The sequence below is a fragment of the Symphalangus syndactylus genome, chromosome 14 (genome assembly GCF_028878055.3).
Source record: "Symphalangus syndactylus isolate Jambi chromosome 14, NHGRI_mSymSyn1-v2.1_pri, whole genome shotgun sequence".
In the NCBI taxonomy this organism is placed as follows: Eukaryota; Metazoa; Chordata; class Mammalia; order Primates; family Hylobatidae; genus Symphalangus; species Symphalangus syndactylus.
Genome location: NC_072436.2, coordinates 49,579,975 through 49,596,630, shown reverse-complemented (window position 1 = coordinate 49,596,630; position 16,656 = coordinate 49,579,975). Strand labels below are relative to the sequence as shown.

The 16,656-nt window shown below is 39.7% G+C and overlaps 1 protein-coding gene across 1 annotated transcript in view; it reads left to right on the top strand.

Moving 5' to 3' along the window:
- Positions 1–16,656, top strand: part of IL1RL1 (interleukin 1 receptor like 1) — an 84,929-nt gene that overhangs the window by 67,176 nt on the left and 1,097 nt on the right. The window contains exons 2-10 of the mRNA XM_063616515.1: positions 3,254–3,463; positions 3,976–4,186; positions 5,549–5,723; positions 6,117–6,279; positions 7,653–7,724; positions 8,465–8,606; positions 8,699–8,844; positions 13,667–13,813; positions 14,800–14,967. Of these exons, the coding sequence (XP_063472585.1) occupies positions 3,403–3,463; positions 3,976–4,186; positions 5,549–5,723; positions 6,117–6,279; positions 7,653–7,724; positions 8,465–8,606; positions 8,699–8,844; positions 13,667–13,813; positions 14,800–14,967 (1,285 nt within the window). The 5' untranslated portion in view covers positions 3,254–3,402. The remainder of the gene's footprint in view (positions 1–3,253; positions 3,464–3,975; positions 4,187–5,548; positions 5,724–6,116; positions 6,280–7,652; positions 7,725–8,464; positions 8,607–8,698; positions 8,845–13,666; positions 13,814–14,799; positions 14,968–16,656) is intronic.

Genomic DNA, 16,656 nt, shown 5'->3' with positions numbered 1-16,656 from the left:
CATTCCATATGCCAGCAGCTAGTTGTTGCCCTCAAAACATAAAGTTTTGTTTGTTCTTTTGTTTTTTGTTTTTTTAGTGGATATGTCAGTGAAGTAGATTATAAATAGGCACATACAGGATTTCAAAACTGTAACAAAATTAAGAAAAAGCTGGTTCAATGAGGTTAGATTCTATGAGATTAACCTGAAAAGGGAGAGTAGTTATGAGAAGTCTTAAAAAAGTGGATGTTTGCCAGAGAAACAAGTAGACACTGGAAGATTTCTGATTAAGTTGGCAGAAATTTATGGGTGCTTAAAATGCCTTGCTTTATTCATGTATTAGAAGCCCCTGCCTTTTTGCAGTTTGTCTTAAGTTGCTATAAACTACTCTCTGTTATGTTGGATGGTGCCTGAATAGTGAGAAGCCAAAATGATTTAGTTCTTTTCAAAGAAGAAATTATAGACTAGCTTATTTTAATAACCTGGTCCCAATTATAAAAAGAAAAGCTTTACCACTCTAATCTCTGGTATAGAGAACGTTCTCTTTTTTAGTTGACATTGGGGTCGGCGGGGGAAGTTTGACTTTGAAGTTCAGCAGGTCTGGTTTCAACCCCAGCCACAACTGGGTGAACTTGGTCAAATTACTTAACCAGTCTTATCCTTGGGTTTTTATTTGTATCTATAAAATTTGAGTGATGTTGATGATAAGTACCACACAGTATTGCACTTTGGACGAAAGGTCTTAATTGTCAAATAAACAACTGAATTATTTTACAGGAAGAGTTCAACTTGAATAAATACTCCTGCAGAATTTCATCATTATGTTGTTAAAATTGATGGAAGCTTTATTTTTTAAACTGAGAAACTAATGCTCACGTGGCCTAGTTTAAGAATGAATGCTCCAACTTAATACATGTTTTAAAAAGATGTTTTGGGATACCAAATGTAAAACAATTCTGAGTTTGTGTTATTTTATTGAACAAACCCTATTCAGCACTTGGGGAATCGCAGGCAGCGTTGCAGACTCGCTGGCTCCTGGCTGTGATCTCATGCCCAAACTGCAATAATATCCTGATAAAATGGACTTACACAAGTAGGTCAAGAATAATAATGTGCAGACCTAATTTCTCTAATTTACGGCGAACATCTCATGGTCAATCTCCCCGTGGTCAAAGGACTGTATATCTCTTCCTCTCAGAGCCACTCCACAGGCCAAAAGGCTGACTAAACTCCTGACAGGTAAGAGAGTCAAGAGTGGTCCCAGCCCCCATGGGGAGCAAAGACGCTGGCTCAAAAAGTGTACTGAGAACTCTCCCTTTTGCAGCTCCTCCTTTCTTAACCTTCCACAAGCAGTGGCAGTTGGATTCTGTGATTAGTCTGGTCTTTACAGCCAGCCTTCTTGAGTTCAAATTCTGACTTCACCCCTTAATGTGAAGTGACATGGGCAAGTTGCTTAATCTCTCTGCGCTTCAGTGTCCTTGACTGTAAAATGGGCATCATAATAATAGCACCTGCCTCATTGGGTGAGTGTGAGAATGAAGGAATTAATACATGTAAATCACTTAGACTGTGTCTGGCATAGAGGACATTCTAAAGAAAGGTTAGCTATTATCATTATATTATTATATTGGTCTGGAATTAGTTCCTGAATCCTTCTGAGATGTGATGACTTATGAACGTAGGTTGAGTTTACTCATGATAGGGTCATCGCAACTATGCATAGCTAAAATCAAATTTTGCTTTTCCAGTTTGTTTTACCTGGAGCCCGAGAGTTCAGGGTTATGGTTTCCTTTGTCACTCCCCTTGAGGGAAGCTTCTTAGTCACAGCCTCCTTCTCTTTCTCTGCACTCTAGAAAAACTCCATTTTTTTTTTTTTTCTTCATCTAGGCAGAGAGGCCTACTGGGACTTAAATCCAAAGAGCTGAAATCTGTTTTGGGATGGGGTGCAATCACATTCTGGACCCTAGACAGAGAATTTCTAAGTTCCAGAAAGTGCTGCTTACTTTGCATTGCCTCTCCCCCACCTTCGCTTTTGAAACTCCTGGCACCAACGCTGCCAAGGCTGGCGGAGCTTTCCTGAGTGGTGTCTGCCAAATGAGGAGTCAAGGAATATCTGGAAAGGCAGCCTCCAGGCCCCCGATGTCAAAACCATTTAGAACTGAAAGCGTCCTAATATTGGGGCACAGGCAATAAGCCTGAGAAGTTGATGCTAAAATAGGAGGAATGATTCAATTATTTCCTCTCAAGGGATTACTCAATGTTGTTTTTATGTTTAAATATTTATTTGTCAACATCAAGAATTCTTAGTACATGATGCACCAGCATTTTTGAACAAGTCATAGATTTGGCCACAAATCAAATTTCAGGATGGGAGGAGAGTCTCCCCTTTAAAATAGAGGAGAGTGAGTAGTCTATGAAGAGGGACCTACAAAGACCGGTAACTATTCTTAGCTCTGTCACTGACTCCAAGTTCATCCCCTCTGTCTTTCAGTTTGGGTAAGCATCAGTTAGTTATCTAAAATTTGTAATAAGAAAAGTCTTCATAATTCATGATTGTGTTTATCCTTATGTTAGTAAATTTCTATGTTGATTCTATTCTTCCCCTTATATTTTAAGAAAAGAAGTAAGAAAGTAAATGATTATTTTTCTGAAAGAAAAAATAAAGGTATTTATTATTATTCACAGACCTTCAACTACTCTTAGAAAGCCTTTGGTGACTCCTGGGAACAAGCTGAGTCAGGAACAAAAGTTTGAGGGTTTGGGGTTGAGAATAGGACAATTACTTGGCTAATGCTTTAGTCTAGTTCTGACTTTGCTACTCCTTAGTTGCTTTATGATGACTACTTGCACATGTGTCTGTTTGTGAGTTATTTTTGTGAGCATGCTGCCACCAGCCTGTGTGGATGTCTGTGGTTTCTCATGATACAATATATTTTCTAAAGTCCACTGAATTTTATGTTTTTTTTTTTCAAAAATAGAAACTCATATTCTTTCCTTCTTAATTTAGTTTCTTTCAGGACATCCTCATGAGACTGGTAAAATATAACTGCGAAGCGGCATGATAATTGTGAAATAGCATGATCATTGTGAGAGCTATATGACTCAAAACTTTCGTAGGAATAAGTGCAGTGCTGCATATCTGAAACCTGCTGTTATATCTCTTTGCACTTAATAAATATGTGTTGACTGATTCATTCTCCTGGGTGGTACTGGGAAAGTAAAAATCATGGCTGATAAAAATTCTGTTTATGGTTTTGTCTAATTTATTTTTCAGTTGAGATATAGGCTACTCTTCCCAACTCAGTCTTGAAGAGTGTCACCAACCGCCTCATGTGTGGTGGCCTTCACTGTCATATGCCAGTGACTCATCTGGAGTAATCTCAACAACCAGTTACCAACACTTGTTCTTGATTGATAAACAGAATGGGGCTTTGGATCTTAGCAATTCTCACAATTCGCATGTATTCCACAGCAGCGAAGTTTAGTAAGTGTTGCCTTTTAACTATAATTTAAATTTTTATAAATTAAATAATTTCAAGAACATTCACCTTGTTTTAAGCAGCTTGCTTCCAATTGTTCCAGTTGAATTGTAAACTGAAAAATGTATTGTTTTTGTACAATCATTCTTCATTACAAATCTATCAGAAGAAATTCTTTGTAATGAATATATCATCAGTTTGGCTTTACATATTCAAATGCAGCAGAATTTAATGTGGTGCCTGCACGTGGGAAGTGTTGTAGATGTTTATTGACTGACACATAGTTTGTTTAGATAGACATGGTTGCTTTTCCACTGGATAACTGGGGGAGATTTAGCTCCAAATTAATTCATTAACATTTCATAAGAGATCTTAATCAGTTACTTATTCTTTCCCAAGTTATCACAGTATATGACCGGCTTCTAAATTTAATCCTAGAAGAAAATATTGAGAGTATAGGAATTATGATCTTTTCATCTGATCATTTCAGGATTGTCTTTATATCTTTTATTTGCAGGTAAACAATCATGGGGCCTGGAAAATGAGGCTTTAATTGTAAGATGTCCTAGACAAGGAAAACCTAGTTACACTGTGGATTGGTATTACTCACAAACAAACAAAAGTATTCCCACTCAGGAAAGAAATCGTGTGTTTGCCTCAGGCCAACTTCTTAAGTTTCTACCAGCTGAAGTTGCTGATTCTGGTATTTATACTTGTATTGTCAGAAGGTATTATGCAGAAAGCTCCCATCTTCGTTCACCCTACTCCCCTTTCTTGAATGGTTGATTGCCTGAGCTGCCCTTGCTTTCATTCCTTCCCTAGTCCTTTCTGGAACGGTTAAATTTATAAAGTGATTTGAATAAAAGTGATTTGGATAAACTTCTAGGAATACCATCAGGTTGAGATCTAGCTCATTCTGAGCTATTTGGATTTACAATTGCAGGGATTAATTTGTAACTGACTTAGAGAAAAACCTAGCTTTCCTAGTGACCAAGATAACTGAGAGCAATTGCTTACGTTTGGCTGGAATTAAGAACAGGCCGGGCGTGGTGGCTCATGCCTGCAATCCCAGCACTTTGAGAGGCTGAGGCAGGTGGATCACGAGGTCAGGAGATTGAGACCATCCTGGCTAACATGGTGAAACCCCATCTCTACTAAAAATACAAAAAATTAGCCGGGCATGGTGGTGGGCGCCTGTAGTCCCAGCTACTTGGGAGGCTGAGGCAGGAGAATGGCGTGAACCCGGGAGGCGGAGCCGAGATAGCGCCACTGCACTCCGGCCTGGGCGAAAGAGCAAGACTCCATCTCAAAAAAAAAAAAAAAAAAAAAAAAAAAAAAAAAAAAAAAAGAACAAACTAGCACAGAAAATAGTAATCTGGATGTTTTCTGTCTCAGGGGGCCTCTAGTAGGTGAAAAGAGGCTTTTAACCTTCAAGTTAAGCCACAGAAGGCTGATGAAATTGTGTGTCTAAAAATTAATTACTCTTATTCACAAATTGTTAAATGTTTTGATTTTGTGACTGTATTTGGCACACACAAAATGTCAAATGAATTACATCAAAAAGCAGGATGTATTAGTTAAGGGCCTAGGTCTGAGGCTAGACAAGTGTCAAATTCATGCTCTGCCACTAGTTAACTGTGCGATGCCAGCAAGTTACTTCTCTGCCCTTCAGTTTCCTTCTCTGTAAAATGCATATAATGTAATCATATAATTCATCTCAAAGCATTATTGTGAAAATAAACTAAGGTAATGTGTGAAAAGTGCTCATCATCGTCGCTGATACAGAGTAAACTCTGAATAAATAGTAATTATCTTTATTACACTAGGATTACAGCATTACAGTAGATGTAGTGTATGAATAAATGATGAAGAAGTCCTTGTTAGGGCTACTATGGGGACTATGTTTTTAGCTCAAGTGTAACAAAAAAGTATTTAAACTCTAGATTTTAATGTTTATTTTTAAATAAAATAACCATTATGTATATTGATGGTTTTTAAGAAGAAAAGCAATATTAAGTAAAGGCTGAATTTAGGTTAAGTTATTTCACAATGCTAAGTGACTCTTTTAATTGCCTGACTTATTTTAACAGTCCCACATTCAATAGGACTGGATATGCAAATGTCACCATATATAAAAAACAACCAGATTGCAATGTTCCAGATTATTTGATGTATTCAACAGTATCTGGATCAGAAAAAAATTCCAAAATTTATTGTCCTAACATTGACCTCTACAATTGGACAGCACCTCTTGAGTGGTTTAAGGTAAGAAGAAATTTGGAAGGAAATAGATGAAAATTACACAATTAAAATAGACACAAGTGGCTGGGCACAGTGGCTCACGCCTGTAATCCCAGCACTTTGGGAGGCCAAGGCAGGCAGATCACTTGAGGCCAGGAGTTCAAGACCAGCCTGGCCAACATGAGGAAACCCCATCTCTACTAAAAATATAAAAATCAGCTGGGTGTGGTGGCACACACCTGTAATCCCAGCTGCTTGGGAGGCTGAGGTATGAAAATCACTTGAATCTAGAAGGCAGAGGTTACAGTGAGCCCAGATTGCACCACTCACTCCAGCCTAGGCAACAAAGATTCTGTCAATAGATAAATAAATAAAAGTGAACAATTACTGAAAAGGAAATGGAATTTCTTATTTCAGGATTGTCAGGCTCTTCAAGGATCAAGGTACAGGGCGCACAAGTCATTTTTGGTCATTGATAATGTGATGACTGAGGACGCAGGTGATTACACCTGTAAATTTATACACAATGAAAATGGAGCCAATTATAGTGTGACGGCAACCAGGTCCTTCATGGTCAAGGGTAAGCTACTGACATTAATGAGATAGAATACTATGGGAAAGAAGTCAAAGTGGGAACAGTTGTGCCCTTCTGGTTGGGTTTCTTGCACTTCACCCTCCTCCCTCTACTTCCTCCTGCTCCATCTTATCTTATACATTCTGAACTATGACGCAAAGAGATTTTCTGAACACGCTATCAAGATTTAAGAAGTTTCAGGGGAAAATTATATTACTAATTCAAAGCTACATCTATTCTTTATTCTTTTTTTGTGACTTAATTTTCCAAAGATAAAGCAATCTGAATGCTAACTTAACTTACTTTTTTTGAATGGCAATACAACTATTTGGAGAGCAAAACCAGCTTTTTTTTTTTTTCTAGTTTGGTGTCAGAGTTTCTGCAATAAAAAAGAAGAACTTAATCTTTAGTAATACTCATTGGATTCAAAGTTTAATGAGAGGCTTTGTGATGGGATACTATGTTGTACATAAATGTTGTTGAGTGGTTTTTAGTCTTTGTTTGCAATACTTTCAACATCATCAATGGCCTCAAGTAGGTCACTTCATTCCAAAAATGTGTTTTCCAAGTTATTTTAAATTTTATAAAAGCTTATTTAAGGGAAAGACTTCACAATCATAGCTTATCAATCTACAAAGAATTGGGGTCTCCTTAGCACAAGTTGATCTACAGACGTAGATGAAATAGCCCCTTTACATATGATAGTTTTTTCAGGGCAAAGCATTACTGGAGACAAATTTTTGGAGTTTTTCAATACTCCACTGCTATAAAATAAGCATCACCAGACCACATTCCTATCAGTGCCTCTTTCGGTTTAATATCAACCCTTACAGTGGTCCTTAATTACACTGTCATTAAATAAATGAGCATGAAGGGATGGAGGATTGCAGCAGCACTCCACAAGCACTGCCCGTCTTTCAGCCTTAGTGGTCACAGGAGTCAGAATTCCATACGGGCAAGATTTCACTGAGGATGGGCCACCCTGGTGGAGAACTGCGAGCAAATCTGTGGACTCATCCATTTATTATTTTCATGGGTCTTTTGAAATCTTCCCTGTAGTCTTATTCTTATTCTGTAGAAGTGTAGTTTTCTAACAACTACTAGGTCATGTAATTAGTTTTATGGGTTGGATCTGCATTTGTTTAAGTGATATCAAAGAGAATAAAGATATTAAAGAGCATCATAGGTAATAAAAGAAAGTTTTAAGTGCTTATCTGTTTCGTGTGTGTGTGTGTGTGTGTGTGTTTGTCATTATGGGTTATCGTCAGAAGAACTTGAAAAACATTGCTATGAAATAGAATAGAAACATGAAAATACAAGCTTTCTATTGACTAGCATTCAATGCTCTCCTAATATTTATATTTCTTTTTGTCTTTAAGATGAGCAAGGCTTTTCTCTGTTCCCAGTAATCAGAGCCCCTGCACAGAATGAAACAAAGGAAGTGGAAATTGGTAAGAAAATTTATCAGAATGCTGTAAATATTGCCTGGAAAATCCTTCCATATGACCCGTGTTCTGAATTCCCTTAGCAGGGGTCAGACAATTAGCATAGGGAACCTTGAGGAGTAAGTGAGGTGACATCCCTGGAAGCACCTGCCCCGAGAATTCGCTAATATTGGGAACCAGGACACAGCGATTGCAGTGGTTACATTTGTTTATTGCACGTTGTAATTCATGATGCTTTCGTGTATGCATCTAATTTCATCTTCATCTCTATCCCAGAGCTTGGGATGGAGACCTGCAGAGTGTTCATTCTGGGCAATGGTAGCCAGGTCTGGTAAAACACATTTATCTTCAAAAGTAGCTAATGGAGAGATGAAGAGAGTTCTGTAGAAAGATGTGGAAGAGAGCAGTCGGAAAGAAACTCTAATTTCTAGTAGAGGGCAATCCTTTTACTACAAATCCTTTAGAATGTGAGGTTGGTGAAGCCAGAATCATTGGCTTTGTTAGTTTCCCATGTGGGTGAGAGCATAGTGGGAGCTGAGCTTCAAACCCAGCTGGGTGAATGAAGGTAATGGGAGCAGGGAGGAGGCAAGAGAGGACATAGAAAGAGGAAGGTGCTAGAGATGAGGGAGGGAGGTCCTGGTGGGGTGCATACTAAGTGTTCAGTAAGGTTTTTTTTTACATTAAATGGGATAAAATGCCAGTCGCAGAAGTTAATTTTATTGGTGAATGTCCTTACTCCCCTCTAGGAAAAAACGCAGACCTAACTTGCTCTGCTTGTTTTGGAAAAGGCGCTCAGTTCTTGGCTGCTGTCCTGTGGCAGCTTAATAGAACAAAAATTACAGATTTTGGTGAACCAAGAATTCAACAAGAGGAAGGGCAAAATCAAAGGTATTTTTATATTGAAGAGAACCATCCTCTTCCCCTTGCACATGGTTTGCACCTGCAAAGTAGGCATTAAAAGTAACAGGTTGCTTTCTTAGTTTCAGCAATGGGCTGGCTTGTCTAAACATGGTTTTAAGAATAGCTGATGTGAAGGAAGAGGATTTATTGCTGCAGTACGACTGTCTGGCCCTGAATTTGCGTGGCTTGAGAAGGCACACCGTAAGACTAAGTAGGAAAAATCCAAGTAAGGAGTGTTTCTGAGTCTTTGGTCACCTGAACTTTCTGTAGCAAGTGTAAGCAGGATGGAGTGTGGTTCCGAGAGATCCATCAAGACAATGGGAATAGCCTGTGCCGTAAAATGTGCTTCTCTTCTTCGGGATGCTGTTTGCTATCCGGTCTTTGTAGACTGTTCCTGTTTGCTGGGAGCTTCTCTGCTGCTTAAGTTCCTCCTCCTCCCCCACTCACTCCTATCATTGGTTTCTCTAGAACACTCAGCTGCTTCTTTGGTCATCCTTGTTTTCTAACTTTATGAACTCCCTCTGTCTCACTGTATGTGAAAGAAAATGCACCAACAACAGTAAACTGAACGTGTTCTTTTGGGCTCTTTTATAACTTGTATTACATGTTGTAAGCATGGTCCCTTCTGTACCTTTTTCTGGTCATAATGAACACTCATTTTGTTAGCGAGGGTGGTAAAGTGAACAAAAAGGGGAAGTATCTGACTACTGCCATTTCAGTGAGAAAATCCTAGGTGCCACTTTATAAGACATTTGTTAGGCCATTCTTGCATTGATATAAAGAAATACCCGAGACTGGGCGATTTGTATGAAAAGAGGTTTAATTGGCTCATGGTTCTGCAGGCTGTATGGGAAGCATGGCGGCATCTGCTTCTGGGGACACCTCAGGAGCTTTACTCATGGCAGAAGGCAAAGCAAAGGCAGGCACTTCAAATATAAAAGCAGGAGCGAGAGAGAGCTGCCACACTTAAACAGCCACATCTCATGAGAAGTCACTCACTATTGCAAGGACAGCATCAAGGGGATGGTGCTAAACCATTCATGATGAACTTACCCCCATGAGCCAATCACCTCCCACCAGGCTCCACCTCGAATACTGGGGATTACCATTCAGCATGAGATTTGGGCAGGAACACAGACCCAAACCATATCACACACATTATCATTGTTAAACTTTATAAAGTATTTAAGGTACATGGAACACATGGGAAGTCTGGTAGCTCAGCCCATTTCTTTATTGCATCTGTTATTCACCATGCAATTCAGGTACCACCTATTCCAGGGAGCCTTTCTTGGCCCTCAGTTTGCAGTATACACACTTTCCAAGTACTCTTGTAGCATCCTGTTTGTATCATAGTACTGGTCACATTGCCTTACCTAAATCTGTTTGACAGTCTGCTCAACATGACTGCAAGCTCCATGAGGGCAGGGACATCATCTCATCCATCTTTGGGTCCTTAGTGCAATACCTGGCAGCTAGCCAGCACTCAATTAAATATTTGTTGACTGAATAAATGAATGCACAACCAAATTATTGATACCAAATTTTTTTGTGTGTACATTTCTACTTCTCTAGCTATAAGTCTTTTTTTTTTTTTTTTTTTTGAGACAGAGTCTCGCTCTGTCGCCCAGGCTGGAGTGCAGTGGTGCACTCTCGGCTCACTGCAAGCTCCACCTCCCGGGTTCACGCCATTCTCCTGCCTCAGCCTCTCCGAGTAGCTGGGACTACAGGCGCCAGCCACCACGCCCGGATAATTTTTTGTATTTTTAGTAGAGACGGGGTTTCACCATGGTCTCGATCTCCTGACCTCGTGATCCGCCCGCCTCGGCCTCCCAAAGTGCTGGGATTACAAGCGTGAGCCACTGCGCCCGGCCTATAAGTCTTAATTATACAACAAAATACTATTTTATATTTATGTTTGGTAAATTCAATAACATTCCTCATCATTTGGAAAGTCAAATTGTTTATTGCTTCCCTACAGTTTTTTCTGAATCTAGCAGGATTTTAATGATATCATTAAACTTTGACACAATAAAAGGACAACATGAAACTGATGAATCTTTATTGGGTTAATTTCAGATGCTATATAATCTTTTAAAATGTAACATTCTTTTTTATATATAAATAATTGGTGGCATCACAAATAGCCAAAGCAGGGTGGAGAGAGTGATCCCTCCTGGGTGCAGGCAAGAAGGGGATATGTTGTCTACAGAGTTTTCAAAAACAGTGATAAAGCTGTCTACAAGTCATTGTGCTTTTTATCATCATTACGCCCACACAATGTGAAACATCAGAGATGAAGTGCTCCTCCCACAGAGTTGGACTGATCCTTCTCCCCACTCCTGTGGTGTGTCTCTGAATGCAATGTTGTCTTGGAAAATAGCTTTCCAAGCATTTCACTCCTGAGCACTTGTCAGTTTCCTCACTTGTTCTTCGCATATCCAGGCAAAGACATCCTGTTTGCTATATGAAGCATTGTATCCCGTATAAAAGGAAGGAAAGAGAGAAATATATTTTTACACTCATCACTCCTCAGGGGCTGTACAACCATGTAGAAATTGTTTAATGTGCTTTTCAAATAGCCAAAGAAAGTGTTAAACCCTGAGTTCCCACCCATGTGTGTGCTATGGTCCAGATTCATCCAGATACACACAGAGAGGCACAACAGGAGGAGAAAGGATAGGGGTGTGGGGACAGCGGGCCCCCAATATGGTGTAATCGTGGCAGGTCTCTGCCTGAAGTGGTATGTGGGGTTTTTCTTGTTTTAATTTTGACCTTAACCCCTGATTTGTAAGTTTTTCATAAAATAGACAGAAACATAACTCATGTAGATGGCTATAAGTGCCATAGTGTTCTGTGGGTCTCTGGTGTCTGCCAGTGATAAGTGTGGCACCCCAGGAAGGCTGTGGACCCCATCAAGGTGCTATGTGAGGGCCATGCTTGGGGTGGTGGTGGGCCCAGTGGACCCTGCAGCCATCCATCCATCCAGCCTGCCCACCCTCACTGCCCCTTGTGTCCTCCTGCTTTGCTATGTTATCATTGATCAATGTCCCTGGTTACCTAAGTGTTGGAATTGTCTTCGTGTTACAGGTGTTTAATGATTTTGTTCCTTCTAGCTTATTTGTATTTCACCTGTTTTTCTTTAAATCAACATGGTTACACTCTGTTTCAGCAACTGTATAAATTAAACACAAATTATTACTACTGCTATTGAGTTGTCATGATGAATTCTTTTTTATTTCTGAAATTATAGCATTTCTTGAATTTAAGAGAACAAAAACTTAAAAAGCCTGTCTCCATTTTACTATTACTAAATACATATTTGATGCTCATAATAATAATAATACACATTTATTCATTATTTCCTATGTACAAGGACTCATCTACTTATTTTACATTTAACTTTCTCATTTATTTTCTCAATACTTCAAAGTAAAAGACAAAGAAAGTTGAATAACTTGCCAAATACCACAGTTATGGAGCAAGGATTCAAACACAGCCAGCATTTTCCTATTTATATGTGTATACAGAAAGTAATGTTTCGTCATCACATACCTGAATTACTTATACTTTTATAAAATAATTCACACTTACGAAGACTTCCTTTGATGTCTTGGATCAACTTCTTTCCTCTACTTGGAAGCATCCAGCCAATGGCATGGTTACTTCTCAGCAATCCCCACAGGAAGTACACATTCCTCTGTGCATCAAGCTGGGGTTTTTAGAGAGAGTTACCTGGAAAGGAATCCTGTTGAAACGATTTACTTACAGAGTTTTCATTATTTAACCTGATGACAGTAAGCTCTTTGTCAATTTTCACTTTTTCCCCCCAATTTTGTGTCATATCACCTTGATAATTCTTGATTTCATACTGCTGGTCACTGAGAGAACTGATAAACTATTAGAGGCTGTGGAGGAATTCGTGAATATGGGCCAGTGATTTTTCTACCTTAAAACTGGGAGCCCATGCATGGAGACTTAAGATGGAAAAGAACCATATCAGCAAATCTCATTTGAGATTCTTCTCACATTCATCGGTGCATATGCATGTTGCATCTGCATTTTGTGAAGCAAGGAGTACTAGGAAAAAGTTCAGTGTTGGCTGAGTAATGCTCACCATGAGAGAAGTATGGGCTATGAGTAGGACCTAGAACTTAGTAATTTGACTTTTGAATTCTTTATCAAAGGTGCTTTAGCCACTTAGGTGACTCTTGCTTCTCTTCTATCTCCCACACTGCCAAGCCCTTAGAGGCAGAAAGTCTCTCAGACCTGTTGATGCCTTCTCCTTAATGCCCTGACAGCACCTTGTCCGTTCCTTTCTCATTATTGCATGAGTTACAACCCTCTGCATCTTGTAACACAAGTACCACACTCCATTCTTCTCTGAGTGCCTATAGTTTCTTTCCACAGAAACAAACTTTCTGCTACCATCAGATTAATCTCATGGGAAAACCACTCAAGTCTCCAATGCTCCTGTTACCTTCAGAATAAGGCAATCTGCCTTAGTTGGGGTTTCAAGTCTGGACAGAACCTGGCCCTGACCAAACTTTCTAATCATATCTTCCACCAATTCCCCAAACTGGGTTATTGCAATTCCTCAGAAAACACACTTCCTCTCTGCACTTAGGCTTATGGTATTCTCTCTGCCCAGGTGGGCATTTCCTTTTTTGCATCTCCCTGAATCCTACTCATCTTTCAGAGGCCTCCTCCTCCTCCAGGAAGGCTCCCTTTCCCAGTCCTGCACTGAGCAAGCTCTCCTTCTAAACTCCTCTGCCAGCAAAAATCATGCTTTTGCTTCCCATCTTAGTTAAGTTGACAAGTGTCTCTCTGCCTCTTTTGCCTTTGAGAATTCCCTATAATGCTTAGCCTGATGTGTTGTAGAGGCTCAATAAATGTGAATGTCCTGGTACTTAAAGCAGCCATGAAAATTCCCAGTGGGTATATCTTACGTGAAATTCTTGTACTCCCAAGGGAAGCCAGCATCCATGTATCTATTTATTATATCTTGTTTCAGTAGTAATAATAGACTTTTTCTTTCTTTTGAATAGTTGATCATCATAGCACCTACTGCATAATTGCAGTATGTAGTGTATTGTTAATGTTAATCAATGTCCTGGTTATCATCCTAAAAATGTTCTGGATTGAGGCTACTCTGCTCTGGAGAGACATAGCTAAGCCTTACAAGACTAGGAATGGTAAGTGGCAAATACCAAGTTTTTCTCCCAAAGAAAAAGTCCCATAATAACTGTTGGTTACTTGTCTATTAAACTTTCAATGGCTAAGCTGCTAAACCCAGATTCTATTTTGCTTGCTAATCTGTTATCAGTGAGTTGTGTTTTTAGATTTTCTTAGAGGCCATTTACCACCCTGCTATGTAAATCCTCATGGTCCTGAGATTCATCTCAACAGCTCACTTTTCTTCCCCGATAAGATGCTATTCCTACTGAGTTCCCAATAACAGAATCTGCCCCAAGCCCAGACAGGTGTAAATTTTATAATGTATTGGTAAGACATTATGAAGTTAAACACAGTAGCAAAATTGTTCCTGTTTTCCAGATGTGAGTAGGTTAGAAAGATCCGTCGGAATGCATGTGTGTTCTACCTGAAACCCTGATCTGTAAAGTCTAACCCAGGCACACAAGCATGGGCATGAAAGGAGTCAGTTCTGCCTGCTAGATGCAAACCTCATGCTTTCATTTGGAGGCAGATACATGTTGCATTTTTCAAACAGTTGACTGAAGTAGGAGCTCATTGTTTGATTTGTGGAAAATTCAGATCCCTTAAAAAATTTTATGCCCTTGCTACTATTAGCTTTAAATTTTTTCACTTCTCCAGGGGAGTATGGGGAAACCAAAGATGAAACCAAAGTCTATTCAGCACAGAAGGCCCCCTTATTCATAGATTATTAATCAAAATTGATGAGATGGACAGGCTCTTGTCCACTTTTTTGTTATTTAGTCTGTGACAGTAAAAAGGAGAAACGCTTTGGGATGAAGACTGTTATTTCCTGATCCTGTTTTGTGGCAGCGGTTTGCCGTCAACATCTCTTGAGTCTAGAATATTTTGGAGGATGACATACATTCACCAACAGCCATAAAACTTGGAGAGGAATGTCTTCGAAGAGTCCAGTGAGAATTTTTAGAATCAAATAAGAAGTTGTACTTCTTGTTTTCATTTTCAGATGGAAAGCTTTATGATGCTTATATTATCTACCCACGGAACTACAAATCCGGTACAGATGGGGCCAGTCATGTAGAATACTTTGTTCACCAGATTCTGCCTGATGTTCTTGAAAATAAATGTGGCTATACCTTATGCATTTATGGGAGAGACATGCTACCTGGAGAAGGTAAAGCTATTGACATACATTAGGGACAGAAATTCATGCTTATTAAAGGCTGTGAACTAGGTGGCCTTATCCCTGCATTGGATAAGGAATTGCATTTACTATCTCAGGCCTTAAGACCAGAACTTTAAATATTTGTCCAGAAGCAGACACTTATGCTTCAGCTATCCCTCTCCCATCATTGTCCCGGTGATGAGATCTTCACAGTAATGTTGGTGGTGTGAATTCAGAGTTAGAAGTCCTTTGCTTCAAGGACTTAGCAAACCATCATCCCTACTTTATTTTCTTGGTCCCCCACCAGGATAACTCTGCCACTTCTTAATTCCGTCTATAAGATTTGAAAGAGGACTTAAAAATTGATGAATTTTGTTCTGGTAGCCATAGGCACTAGCTGAAATACCTTAAAAGGACTCAGAGAGTCTTCATGACTTTCTTTATGTTGGTGAAACATTTGCAAATTTATATTCTTACCAGAACAAAAAGAGCTATAGCTTCTGTTCCTTAATATTCCTACCCAATTTTATATACTTTTGACAGTTTTATCACAACTCCTGTGATTGCAGTGGTTATTTTTCCCTTCCCTTCATACATTTATGTCCAGTACCTATGGACCCTCCTTGTGAACTTTTCTCTAATTTCTCACAGACCAGGAAGGGTTTGGAATATAATTGGGGCTCAGCTATCAAGGGCCTAGGCGTAATAAAGTAAATGTTCAGTTTTACATTTTAAACTCATTTTACTAAGAAGAGGAATTCACATGCCTATAGATGTAAAGGTATGAACAACAGGTGAATTTGGTTTACCCTGGAATATCTGGGAATGCTAATAGCCACAATAACGGCTCAAGAGACTTGTGAAAGGTACAATTTAGGAGAATCTAATGCATTTCTTCTCTCGAGGCTCTCTTCTTCCCCCATTTTCCCACTGGCCACCCATGCAGGTAGAAGTAATGAGTAATGCTCTCAAACACTCTTTTCATATTACAAATGTACTCAAGAACCTGCAGAGACTCCTGTTGTTTGTGAGCTCAACAGTGTGCCACATCTGGCCACAAGCTCTTCACTTCTTCTTTCTCAGTCCATCCACCTAAATTCTAGTTACACTTCTCCCCAGCCAAACCCAGATGCTAGCTCTCTCACACTCAAGCCCGTGCTGCCTTCATTGTGTGACAACATACTAATCTGGAATGGTTTTCTACTTCCCTCTGTCAATGCATTTCCTCTGACCTTTCCTCAGCCAAAATAAATGAAACCCAACAAAACAACACCAAACTTCACTCTTCGCTTAGGAAAGTTCATGACTGACTAAGGTACTGTCTATAGTCTCATGCAACTTATCTTGCATTTGCCCCATCAAAATCCTCTCTGAACCACCACTCCATCCAGTGGCCCTGGGTGGCTGATCGTCATGGAATCCATTGCACCCTTGTCGTCTGCTCCAGGCTGGGTTTGGCCAATGGGAGGCACTGGCAGGAGGTCAGAGGGTTCCTGCTCCTCCAGGTGGGGCTTCTGGAGCAGCTGTGCTCCTCCCTCTGGGAGCACCTCTTCTCAGCTGGCCTGCCTCATGCATCTGCAATCCCTCAGACACCCGTCTGTGGGAATATCTTGGGTTGTTTTATTCACGGTTGTGCTTTCTCCTGTTGCAGTGAGGACTGGGTATTTCATGTTCTTTCTAAGTCCACCCAGAGCTAAT